The 14,249-nt window shown below is 41.2% G+C and overlaps 1 protein-coding gene across 1 annotated transcript; it reads left to right on the top strand.

The window, feature by feature from the left end:
• The first annotated feature begins 315 nt into the window (after positions 1–315).
• LOC131257438 (uncharacterized protein At2g29880-like) lies at positions 316–2,260 on the top strand. Its single transcript, XM_058258289.1, has 2 exons — positions 316–1,134; positions 1,205–2,260. The coding sequence occupies exons 1-2, from the start codon at positions 796–798 to the stop codon at positions 1,766–1,768; spliced, it is 903 nt and encodes a 300-aa protein (XP_058114272.1). The 5' UTR covers positions 316–795; the 3' UTR covers positions 1,769–2,260.
• The last annotated feature ends 11,989 nt before the right edge of the window (positions 2,261–14,249 follow it).

Here is a 14,249-nt window from a genome sequence, read left to right as displayed (position 1 = left end):
GGCTTGAAAGGAATAGCCATTGTTTTGAGTATAAGTCTTCTTGCCTGGGTGGAATCCTATGTAAAGTGACTCATTGTATTAATGAGTGGGCTCTATGAGCCATTTTTGGGTGGGGTTCAGAGTTCAGGGAACTGTTTTGTAATAGTGTTGTTTTGCTTTTCTTTTCTCTTTGCTGTTTTGTTTCTTGTTTTGTTGTCATGTTTTGTTTGTTTCTTCTGTTAATATAATCTCATCTTTCAAAAGAAAAAAAAAGTAGACAAGCTTTCATATCCCTACTCACCAACTCATAGTCCTTGTAGGCCTTCCCATATTGAAGGCACGATTTCCCATATTGAAGATTGCTTCAGGCTATCCTTTAAATACACAAGTCAATATAGTCGTTGCATGTTGTATCCTACATAATCATATTATCAATGAAAAACGTGATCAAAAGCTTGATTTTGAAAATAACAATGATATCGATAATGGTGAAGATGAAAGTGAGATGCATGAAGATGAAGGTAATGAGAGTAGTGAAGAGGAGAATGAATGCGACTTCCGAAATGAATCTGCGGCTGCTAGGAGGGAAAAACAAAGATGGAGGGAATTTCGACTTGGACTTACGTCGGCTATGTGGGAATCATATAAGTCAGAACAAAACATCAATTAGTTATATATATATTTAGAATGTGGATGCTGATAGAAAGATTATTGCAATTTATAATATTTCTACATCTATTTGCAATTTATATTATATTTCTATATCTTATGTGGCTTTACATGTTTGTAATGTTTAAATGTATAATGTTTTAAGGTATGTCACGAAATGCAAAGGCAAGCAGAAGTGGCCGAAAGGCACAAATTAATTGGACATCATACATGGATGAATGTATAGCAAACGCCTTAGTTGAGGAAGTATCGCTGAGAAAAAAATATGACAACGCTTTTCGAGAAGCTAGTATGAATAAAGTAGCAAAAATTGTGATGGAGACATTTTCTGTGCAAGTGGATGGAGAAAAGTGCAGGAATCGGTTACGAACACTTAAAAAGAAATATAACTTGGCAAAGCTTGCACATAGCAAAAGTGGTTTCGGTTGGGATGAAGAAAGAAATTGTGTTACCGCTGAACCAGACGTTTGGGATGAATTCATCAAGGTGAAGTTCATTCAAAACTTGAAGTCATTCATATACAGTGAAAACTAACTAAATTTCATTTGTTTTATAGGCAAAACCTGAAGCTATTCATATCAGAAACAAGTCATTCCCACTGCTAGCTCAGTTTGATATTATATGTGGGGACGATTCTACTACCGGGAACGCAGCACGAACTACATCCGATCTTGAGGAAGAAGTCCTCCATTCATCTCATTACATGGATGACATCCCATTGTCCTCATACCCCTCTGGATCATATACACCATTTGCACCACCCGATGATGTATATTCCGACGGAACACAAGGTCAATATCAATATGGCGAAGGAAGCGGTCAAAGGGATGTGAGAAACTCTGCTCCAAGGCCATTAAAGAAGAAGAAGAATGCCTCTATTGCATCAAATGTTATTGAAAAGTTTGAACGCATGCAGGAAACAATGGATGAATATGTTTCATTCAAAACTAAAACAGCAGGAAGACTATGGGATGAGTTGGAGAATATGACAACCATTGATTCTGACATGATGTATAGGGCCTACACATTCCTTGCAGAAAGACTGCATTTTGCTTCTACATTCCTAGATCATGTAAGTCCTATTCAAAGGAATGAATGGTTGGAGAGGATGATTCCCTAGTAAAAAATTTTAAATGTAATTTCTATAGTTAAAGAAGACATTGGTAATGTTATTTAATTATTAGATTTTCTATTAATATTTTTAAGTTTATTCTCAATGCTTAAATTGAGTTATTACTCCATATTATAGATATTATGAATTCGTGGGCCCACGTTTATAGCCCACTTGATGATTGGTTTAGCTTAATAATTATCTCAAATATTCATCTTGATGGGCTTAACAAAATAACATATTTGATCATATGTTTTTTTTATATGATTATAACATTTTAAAATGATTCCCCAATCTAAGCTCTGCTCGGTGTGAATATACAGCTTTCTACCTGTAAGTAACTTACAGGCTATCCAAATAGAAAAACTAACTTACCTGTAAGTGACTTACAACTTACATCCAAACAGGTTACCTGTAAGTAACTTTCACCTGTAAGTGACTTACAGGTAAGTCACTTACAACTTAAAAGAACTTACAAGCATCCAAACAGGCCCTAAGGGCATTGGAATCCCTACAAGAAAGGAGATAAACTACCCTAGCTCCAGTTCTTGCGGCAACACAAAGGAAACCGGCCGTCTTCTTCCCCATCCGAACCCATCACCCAAACGACGGTGGAGCTGCGAAAAAGCTTATCCTCAAGATTCCAGGGACCCATCTAAACTAGCCCACGCAGTCAGAATGAAGGAAGAAGCAGCGGGAGAAAGTCTACCATTAATGGCATCTTTCTTTCCCACCGAGCACCCATGAGCGCAGCTGCTGTTGCAGCCAGAATTTCTACATCCTTGTTGTCCCTGATGCCAGGAGAAAGAAATAAGGGAAATAGAAAATAGAGAGAGGGATTAGGGCTGATCGCTGCTGGAGTCAGGTCCAGCGTTGCACCACCTGTGCCGCACCACTCACTGAGTCATGGCTCGAGTTGCGAGCTTGGCCTGAGTCCAGGATCCCGTCTATCTCCCTAACAGAGAGTAAGGGAAGAAAGGAGATGGAAGAGAAACGAAAGGCAGAGAAAGTGTGCTAGTCTGCCATCTAGCTTGATTTGGGCTAAGCCGTGACTCACTAAGTCAACTCAGCCAGGCTGAGACTGGGTTGTGGTTAATCTCAGTCCCTGTTGGGTTTGGCAGGAAGAGAAGAAGAAGAAGAAGGAAAAGACAGCAGTGAAAGGAAAGAGAGAGGGAGGGTGGCTGCATTGTGTTCAACCGAGCCTGAGATTGGGCAGGGTCAGACTGAGTCACGGCTACGACTCGGACCGAGTCTATCCAGATTTGACATCCATTGCTGGACGTTCTAGCATGAAGAGAAGAAGGAGAGCAGGAGAAGAAGGAAGAAAAGAGAAAGAGAAGGGAGAAGGAAAGAAAGAGAAAGAAAGAAGAAGAGAGGAAGGTTTGTTGAACCAAGTTAACTTGGTTCGGAACTGGGTCAATAATGATGAGATTTTTCATCTCTTTTCATCAATCAGCTTCATCATTAATTTCCTTAGTTATCAATAATATAGTTAGTATTCCTATCCGTTATAGCGATTAGGGTTATTTTAATGCTATTAACTAGGAATTTTAATTAATATTATAATGTAATAATTAGCATTGTTGATTAGCCATTATTAGATTATTATTTTAGTTAGTAATATCGTTAATATTATTGTTACATCAATTAGAAATTGAATCCAAAAATCTAAACCTAAACATAAACTCTAGGGTGAAATCCTAGAATTAAGTAATCTGAACCCTAAGGCCTATACAAAATCCTAGACCTAGGTAATCCAACCACTAGGTTAAGACCTTAACCCTAAATAGTGTGTAAGCTTGGGTCTAATTGTACAACTTTGCAATTGATGGTAGGAATTGATTCCAAGAAAGCACGCACTTCTTAGCAATGGTGTAGGTGGTTCAAACATAAGGTGAGGACTCACCCTTTGAGCTTCCCACTTAAATTCATCAATCTAGATATGGATGGTACATTGATTTCTCTTATTGCGTTACTTACCTATTTATATGAATATGTTAATCTGTTATGGAATTGATTCATATAATGGACATGTCTCTTTAAATTTAGCAAGTATAACTAATTTGATGCTCACATACTATTTCCATTTGTATAACCTACTAGTTGATTAGACATTGCTACTTGTGATCATTTAATGGATATAATGAGATTTGTTGTGGGCTCCATCTTGCGGTTCATGTTTGCCCTAGTGGCTTGGATCGTCTATTTGCCCTTTATGGCTTTGATGGGTCATTAGTGCCCTTTTGTGGCTTGATGGTTATATTCGCATATCTTGTTGTTTCCTAGCTATCTTGTAGTGTTCGGTCGTATGGTGATTTTCGGGTGAAGCGGGTGTTCGTTTGACGATTTCCTAGCCATCTTGCGGTGTTCACATACGATACGATTTTCAGGTGATCTAGAGTTTATGTGTTGGTTTTCTAGCCATCTTGTGGTGTTCAATTGTACCTTAATTTTCTGGTGGAGCGGGTGTTCGCTTAGCAATTTCCTAGTCATCTTGCGGTGTTCATGTACGATTTGATTTTCGAGTGGTCTAGAGTTTGTTTGTTGCTTGTCTCTTCATCTTGTGGTGTTCAGTCGTACCATGATTTCCGAGTGGAGCGGGTGTTCGCTTAGCGATTTCCTATCCATCTTGCGGTGTTTATGTACGATATGATTTTCAGGTGAAGTAGACGTCGGTCTGTTGTTCTCTCTTCATCTTGCAGTGTTCAGTCATACCATGATTTTCGGGTGGAGTGGGTGTTCGCTTAGTGATTTCTTAGCCATCTTGCGGTGTTCACGTACGATTTGATTTCTGGGTGAAGTAGAGGTTTAAAGTTTGATCTTCTAATCATTTTATGGAGTTTGTAAGATTGATTATTTGAGTATCTGGTCATATTCCCTCACATTACGATTGCTATTGTATTTTGCTTGTGATGAGATTATGCTGATTGGCTTAATTTTTCAATATGTGATCATAACTATGAATTGCCCTATTATATATATATATGTATATATATATATATATATATATATATACACACACACACTCATTACTTGCAATCTATATTGGATTACGAATGATGGGTGTGCAATCTCAGAGGTTGCTCCTCACTGCGATATCCATTGACGCTATCAAACCGTAACAGTTGATGCAGTTATAGACCCGCACCCAAATACACTAAAGTGGCGACAACGTGCGGTGTGTGACCATAACCTAGGTCCGGTTTAATCCAGAACTTGGCTCTGATACCAACTTGTAACGCCCTGAAATTCGCGGGTCGAGCATAATTCAGCTCCCGAGTTCCAAAACATCACTTATGCAACATATTTAATGATGGATGTATGTTAACTGTATTAGTGCATAAAACATGGAATAGATTAAGCCAAAACACAGATATGATTCAGGGATAAGTGAATAAAACAAGCGGAAGACTTATAGTAAAATATGTGTACAAGTGTAAACCCCTGAATTACATATACAAGCCAGATCGTATGAAAGTGTTATTTAACAAAATTATAAGTATCAAGTTACATCATTTAAGTTTCCAAAAATAATCCCAGAGATCCCGCGCATCAGACCGAGGCTCGCTAGAACCCGTCTGAAAACTGCATATAGGAGAAGGCAGCCTCATCATCATCTAGCTCCCGCTCTGCCTGAGAAGTCGCATCCACATCTGCAACCTCAGAGCCTAAGACAGAGTCTGGTGGGTGTTTAACACCGCCCCAGAACGTGGGAGTGAGTGATCAACTCAGTGGAACAATAAGGCACTGGTTAACATGTTATCAGTTCAATCAAACAGTAATGATAAAGCAAGACAATTAAATAAATCCTAAGTACTCTTGTTAATACAAGGATGTATGCAATATGATGCGTGCCCTCACGCGTACACCCTCAGCGTCTTCATCTTACGTTACGCATGACATCGCCTCAAAGTGCGCCACATCTACAAAGCACATGCAAATGCGGTGCATGGATATGATTACCAAGTTATTATTAGTCCATTTCATACAGCAGGATTGGGAAGCTAAGATACCTTCCTCATATCACCATCCAAACAGTGATCCATACTAGGGTCGTCAATCCTAGACATCTCATACGATCATATGTTTGAGGTCGTAGCAAAGGGCTCGTCACCAATCAATGCACGCCTTTCATACCCTTACTACCACAATTCATCCTTGCGGTATCCACGTATGCTCGAGGTCACTACAAAGGGCTCCACCAATCAATGTAGGCCGACAAAGACGAATATAGTGTCACATAACACCATAATTGGCTCACGAGTTTAGTTGCTCACGGTCACTACGGGAGGCTCGTCACCCCCAGAGGCCGACCTCGACCACTGTCCCATACTACACTTCAAACAAACCCCTAAATCCAAAACTACGTCCTTAAAACTTCAAAGAATTCAACAAATGAGGACATTGAAAGTGAAAGAGAAAATGAAGATGAGGAAGTGGCGTTGTTGGCATAAAGTTCTTCTAGAAAAATCGTGGTCATCCATTTAAAGGAAGACAAGTGGACAACAAACATTCTACAGCAAAAGTGGTAAGAAGACCAAGGAACCACAATGCTATACTTGTCAAAAATTTGGACACCTGTCCACCGAATGTCCAAATAGGAAAACCAAAGGAAAAGCAATGGCAACCACATGGGATGACATGAAAGAGTCAAACTCGTAATGTAGTGACTCGAGAGAATGATGGAGACCAGACATCCCCGAAAATTCTTATGGTCTCTACTGCCTCAACCATTCTCATTGAAATTGAGAACGATGAAGAACCACAGGCCACTGAATTATTTCCATCAGATAATGAGGAAAGTGAGAAGGAAGAAGAAGAAAAGGATAAACTACAGGATGCTTACAATCAACTCTACAATCATAACATCAACATCCTTAAAAGGATTGGTATAAATGAAAACAAGAAGAAATTGCTGCAAAAAGATCTAGATAAAACATTGGAAATCAATACACATCTAATTAATGATCTACAACAACACCACTCAGAGAATGATAGGCTCGAAAGATTCAATACTTTTCTTAAATCTGAGTCTGAAAAACTAAGAAAATAGAATGAACTTTTAAAGATAAAAACATGCATCTTCAAAATGAAAATCACACACTTATGTTTGATTTAGAGAAATCCAGAAGGTCTGCTATACTAAACTATAAATTTTCCTAGAGTGGTGAAAAACTAAAAAAACTCCTAGGGATAGGAAGACCTGGAAAAGACAAGAGTGGTTTATGATATAACAAATCCAAGACAAAAGCTGAAAATGCAGCACCAATATTTAAAAAATTAGCTTCTTCAGGAAGTAAAACAAGAACTACTCCTATTTATCATTCATGTGGTGATTCTGGTCATTATAAGTTTGAATGCATGTCACTAAGGAGGACTCAACATAATTCAAGTCAAAATCATACTAGTAAACACAGACCAACTAGAAAAATAATACAAGATGTCGGGTGTCCACCTAGGAATATGGATAGAGGAAATACACATCCATCACCACCTAGAATGACTGACAAAATGGAGTTATTGAAACAAGTGGCAGAATTAAACAATAAAATAAATGAATGTGTGAGACAAGGAAACACGATTCAGTTGCCTAACTTGATTAAAGAAATAAAAACTACCACAATTAGAAATCCTATTACAAAATGGGTAGTGAAAGAAAAGAAAAATTGCCTTGTAACTCACTCAAATCATATAACAGGCAATGATGCTAAGTGGTACTTGGATAGCGGATGCTCAAGACATGTCACGGGTGACAAATCCCTTCTCTCAAATTATTCAGATCTTAATGATGGGATAGTCACCTATGGAGATGGAAGCACTGCTAAGGTAATTGGACAGGAAATTATCAAAGGAATAGATATGCTCAAAAATAAGAATGCCTTTTGCATAAAAGGATTGACGCATAATCTTCTGAGCATTTCTCAAATATGTGATAATGGGCATGTGGTTACATTCAACAAGTAGGAATGCGAGATCCTAGACCTATTAGGTAAACCATTGATGAAGGGTTGTCGCACAAATAACCACTGTTATGTCATTAAAGGCAAAGGAAGGGATGATCCATATGCCTAGAAACATTTGAGCATGGAAAAACATGTCTATGTCATGCATCTAGATCTGGATAGTTGTTAAAAAGATGAAATTTTGATTAACTTTTAACAATATATCTGAGGTCCCTCACCTCAATCTTTTTGTATATAAACATCTCGATGTTTATAATTTTAGACTGTACAATGCTTGTATAAATTTTTGTGTATACTGTTCAATATAAAGATATACTATATTTTACATGGAAGATTGTCGAAATACTGAAAAATGAAAGATATACATCTTCGATATGTCTGTTGATAAATCATGTGGACTCTCGATTAAATTGACCAAGAATCAATATCATTGATGCCCCTTTGGAATTAGATGAGTCACATGATCGAGAATGTTATCGAAGACAACTTCGATAACATCGAATGGGGTCTATTGATATCATCGAAACCATGTTCAATGATATCAAAGTTTGCTGCCCGATAAAAGGCAGTCGAGCGGGAAAAATTCATTTCACTTCCAAAAGTCATTTTCTCTCATGTACTTGTGTCTCTCAGCCATTCTACATGAAACTACATCTGAGAAGTCCCATAAGCTCATCTAAATCCAGTAATACCCCTTCTATTTCCTTCCTCAAGATTACATCTTGTGTTTTTTTTGGGTATTTTATTTTTGAGAGAAGTTCTGTCCATTAAACCCCAAATTCATCAAATCTCTCTCTAAGTACCAGTAAATAGGTAAGGACAAGGGCAAAATGTCTGGACCTAGAGAATCTTCACGATCCTCTAGGCAAAAGGTCCTTGCTCCAAAGGAAAGGGCGAGGGCACCTGAACATGGGACTCCTACTCGCCAGTGAATAAGACAGACATCGCGTGGCGGGTCCCAATCTGAAACACTAGCCCCTCCTCCTACTAGGGTGAATCTAGCGCTGGCCAAATACACTGGAAGAAAGCTAGTTCATGAAAGGAGGACAGACAAGGAGTGTCTAAAACCATACAATCTGGAACCCCTGTTAATCGCAATTAACTGGCTGCCTCTCCTTGACTTTGGCGGTCTATGTCACTATGAACGTACCTACAACTTCTTTACCTCCAGTCACTCTCCGGTGGTTCAACCTTCATCTATCACTTTTTCTGTTGATGGTGACGATGTAGAAATTACTCCTGCATCCGTTACAAACATTCTTGGCCTTACTCTGTCACCTGTTAGTCTCCTTGACATGGACCTTGAGAATGCATTTCTACAAACACTTAGCATACATGAAACAACATACATGACGTATGTTGAAATACATGCACTTAAAGAATTCCTTTTACCAAGGAGTCGTCATACATGCATCTAGCATACATACATGACAAATAATCATGGCAAACATAAGTGCATATTTTATACGTATACGGTACTTTATAAATACACATAGAATACACAAATCTCAATATAGCACATGCATATCAGGAAAGCAATGTAAACACAACATTTGGCATGCGAAATCTCATCCATAACAAGAATAAATCACTAACTGGCGTTGAAAGCCTTGAAAACCATAACCTATACACTTAAAGTCCGCACCTTAAGCAAGGAATGAACACCGAACTGATTTAGACAAGTTGTCTTCGTCAACGGCGAAAGAATACCCTAAAGCAAGGATAGAAATGAGATACAACAACTCCAAAACTAATCTAAGCTCTAACACAGGTTAGGGTTAGATTAACTTACCCCAAATGAACTTAGAACCGTCAGAATAACGATTCAAAGTGATGGTTCAAAGATGAAGAAGAACAAAGAAGAATCCAAGATGATTCACCAACTTATCTCTCTCACTTTCTCTCTCTTTTCCACTCTCTTTCCAAGCTAGGGTTAGAGAAAAATCGTATGGAAAAGAGAGCTAGGGTTTAAGGACTATAAATAGGCCTATTCTTGATGAAAATCACCCCAGGGTCAAGGTATACTTAGGTTATAACCAAAATAAGCCTTTCTCGATCCAACGAAGCACTTCTGGTGGGCCTATAACCACGAAAGGTCGGACTTAAGCTCCTTGACCATGGATCTAGGTCAAGCTGAGTTTTCATACCGACCGGCTCTTCAGATCAGCCGTGGCGGACCACACTCAATTCAACGGTCACGGGATCTCGATCAGGTCCACAAGCACTAGGGTATGCCTGGGCCAACTATCCTGATCAGAGGGTGAAATTGGGTCAGAATCCAACGGTCAGATAGCTTAAAATCGTCACGCAAGCGACACGACTCAGATTTCATAAAAGCTTATTAAATTCCAACCGTTCTCACACTCTTCACTCCGAGCTCAAGCAAATCGACCCAGAATATCAGATGGACTTGATTTTCGAGGTGATGGTCAAGCCCAACTCGGTAACCGCAACAGCCTAAGATCATCGCCATCGGACTTTCGACGCGCGGTCCAGGTCCGATCCAGATCTTCCAAAAATTCCCCAGAACAATTGGATTTAGCGATGGATCTCAGATTTCAGAGTAACGTAGCGCTAACTAATCTACAAGTTTTAAGCCATGCAGATACAATTTAAAGTGATTGATGCGAATTTCACAAGCAATCGAGTATAGCGCTAATTACCCCAAAAACAACTACTTAAGGAAAGATTAGCACAAAAATTCTAAGGTCATTACAATCTACCCCCCTTAAAGAAAATTTCGTCTTCGAAATTCATACATTCGTATAATCCTCAAGGATCAGAGGGTAGGTCTTCCTGACCTCAGCTTCAGATTCCCAAGTAGCCTCTTCCACACCATGATGCGTCCATAGCACCTTCACAAGAGGGATAACCTTGCTACGCAATACCTGCTCCTTCCTGTCGAGAATACGCGTCGGTCGCAGTACATAAGTGGCATCCTCACTCAACTGCACTTGCTCCCAACTGATAATATGCGAAGGATTAAGAACGTATTTCTTCAGCATAGAAACATGAAATACGTTATGCACGCCCGCAAGATGTGTGGGCAAAGCAAGCCGGTATGCTACCGCTCCCACTCGATCCAGAACTTGAAATGGACCAATAAATCTCGGCGTCAGCTTCCCCTTCTTACCGAACCGCAGAACTCCCTTCATAGGAGAGACCTTTAGAAACACATGGTCTCCCACCTCAAACTCAAGCGGTCGACGCCTCGTATCAACGTAACTCTTCTGCCTACTCTGCGCTGTCAGAAGTCGACGTCGAATGATGTCAACCTTCTCTGAAGTCACCTGCACCAATTCCGGGCCAAACAAACTACGCTCACCAATTTCTGCCCAACAATGTGGTGCTCTGCACGGGCGACCATACAACGCCTCATAAGGAGCCATACCGATACTCGCCTGGAAACTATTATTATACGCGAACTCTGCATACTGAAGACAATCATCCCAATTGTCTTTGAAATCCAAAACACAAGCTCGCAACATATCTTCCAGGACTTGATTCACGCGCTCCGTCTGCCCATCTGTTTGCGGATGAAATGCGGTGCTGAACTTCAGTTTCACACTCATTGCTTCCTGGATACGAGTCCAAAAGATAGATGTAAAACGCGTGTCTCTATCAGACACAATCTCCAGGGGAACTCCATGCAGACGCACTATCTCCTTGATATACAACCTAGCCAACTCGTCTGCAGAGTAAGTGACTCTGATCGGTAAGAAATGCGCCGACTTCGTTAATCGATCGACCATCACCCAAATAGAGTCAAATCCCTTCCTCATCCTCGGCAACCCAGAAATAAAATCCATAGAGATGAAATCCCACTTCCATTCAGCTATGGGCATGGGCTGCAACAACCCAGGAGGTCGGCGATGCTCTGCCTTGACCTGCTGGCACGTGAGACAATGAGAAACAAATTCAGCAATCTGGACCTTCATATTGTCCCACCAATAAGACCTCTTCATATCCTGATACATCTTCGTGCTACCTGGATGCATCGCAAGTTTAGAACTATGGGCTAACTCGAGAACCTCACGTCTCAAGTCAGGGATGTCAGGAACACATAACCGGCCACGAAAACATAGGCTCCCATCAGAACTAACACTCCAGTCGGAGTTCTCATCTGTACCAACCCACTGCCTCATCTTCACCAAAAGCTCATCATCTGCCTGAGCTGCAACGATCCTCTCGTCGATAACGGGCTGTACACGAATGTGTGCGATAACCTCATACGGCTCAACCACCGTAAGCTTCTGCTCAAAATTACGCACGAACTCCAACATATCCCACTCTGCTATCATCAGCGAAGCCGCAAACTCAATAGCCTTCTTGCAACTCAACGCATCTGCCACAAGGTTCGCCTTGCCCGGATGGTAAGAAACATCGAACTTAAAGTCCTTCAATGTTTCCATCCATCTGCGCTGCCTCATATTCAAATCACGCTGTGTGAAAATATACTTAAGGCTCTTGTGGTCGCAAAAGAGCTCGAACTCCTCACCATAGAGGTAATGTCTCCAAAGCTTTAATGCGAATATGACAGCTGCCAATTCCAGGTCGTGCGTAGGGTAATTCTCTTCGTGTTTCCTTAACTGACGCGAAGCATAAGCAATCACCCTGTCCTTCTGCATAAGGACACAACCCAGGCCAACGCGAGAGGCGTCAGTATATATAATATACTTAACCCCTTGCTCTGGTAATACTAGCACAGGGGCGGATGTCAACTTGTCCTTCAGCTCCTGAAAAGCTAACTCCGCCTGCTCATTCCAGGCAAACTTCAAATCCTTCCGTGTCAGCTGCGACAACGGTCTGGCAATCTTCGAGAAGTCCTGAATAAAGCGTCGATAATAGCCTGCAAGACCCAGAAAACTCCTCACCTCAGTAACTGAACCAGGCTGCTTCCAGTCCTGCACTGCAGCTACCTTGGCAAGGTCGATGGCTATTCCTTCCTTGGACACCACATGTCCCAGGAACTTGACTTCCTCTTTCCAGAAATCACACTTCTTGAACTGTACGAAAAGCTGATGCTCCCTAAGAGTATCCAAAACCGCTCTTAAGTGCTCCTCGTGCTCTGCCCGGCTCGCCGAATAAACCAAGATGTCATCGATAAAGACAATGACGAATCGGAACAAGAATGGTCGAAACACCCTGCTCATCAGATCCATGAACACGGCCGGTGCGTTCGTCAGACCGAACGACATCACAAGGAACTCATAATGACCGAAGCTGGTCTTGAAAGCGGTCTTCTGCACGTCCCCATCCTTGACGTGCAACTGATGATACCCTGACTGCAGATCAACCTTCGAAAAGTACCGTGCCCCCTTCAACTGATCAAACAGATCATCAATCCTGGGCAAAGGGTACTTATTCTTCACAGTTACCAGATTCAGCCTACGATAATCAATACACAATCACAAGGAACCATCCTTCTTCTTCACAAACAAAACAGGTGCTCCCCAAGGAGACACACTAGGCCAAATAAAATCCAATTCCAGCAAACTATCTATCTGCTTCCTCAACTCCTCCATTTCACTCGGAGGCATACGATAGGTGGGTAAAGAAATGGGCGCCGCACCAAGCATAAGATCGATAGCAAAATCAATCTCACGCTGAGGAGGTAATCCAGGAATCGACTCAAACACATCTTCAAACTCCTGAACTACCGGCGTACTAACCAGCACCGATTCGGCCGAACTCTCCAACAGAGAAGAATAAAAATCAATACGAAGAGGGTAACTGACCTGAACTGGGAAAGTAACAATCTCGCCCTCAGGTCCATGGATCGTCACTGATCTAGCTTCACAATCAATCTCAGCTCGCATCCTCGTGAGCCAATCCATACCCATAATAACATCGTAGTGATAAAGCGGTGCGACTAACAAAGCCAACAACATGCATTCCATTAATCAAAATCATCGCAATACAAGTAGTGCAGCAATACATGAATCACGTCAAGGAAAGCATGAAAACAACATCTTACACTTCAAACAACCACAGCAACTACCACAACCACAAACAACTGCCACAACTACAACACTACAACACTCTAACTACAAGCCAACAACGGCTACACACAAAAAGAAAACACCAAACAAAGCAAAGACGGCCACGACAACAGCTACTCGTCGGAATCAGGAGATGGAGGCGGAGCACCCTTATCCTGCAAGCAACACAGGATAGACTTTAGAGTCCGAGACACCTTCTTAAACTTATGTTTAACAAGGGCTCGAAGATCAACCATATCCTGGCGTAAAACAGCCTGCCCTTCTTCAAGCCGTGTAAGACGGGCATCTCTGGCCGTCTGCTCTGTGCCCTGCTCTGGCGCCATAGGAGGAGACCTATCACTCGAATCCTGTGCCTCAATCTCTTCCTCGTCTTGCTCTGTTTCTTCCTCAGACTCCGCAGCACCTTCAGCATAACTCTCTTCATCACCGCTCTCAGACTCAGCTTCACCCTCTGAGGCAAGCCGACCAGAACCAACCTCCATCAGCTTAAGAGTCCTCAAATTGATATAACGAATAGGAACCGGC

This window comes from Magnolia sinica, chromosome 10, assembly GCF_029962835.1.
Source record: "Magnolia sinica isolate HGM2019 chromosome 10, MsV1, whole genome shotgun sequence".
Taxonomy (NCBI): domain Eukaryota; kingdom Viridiplantae; phylum Streptophyta; class Magnoliopsida; order Magnoliales; family Magnoliaceae; genus Magnolia; species Magnolia sinica.
This window is presented reverse-complemented; position numbering and strand designations above follow the sequence as displayed.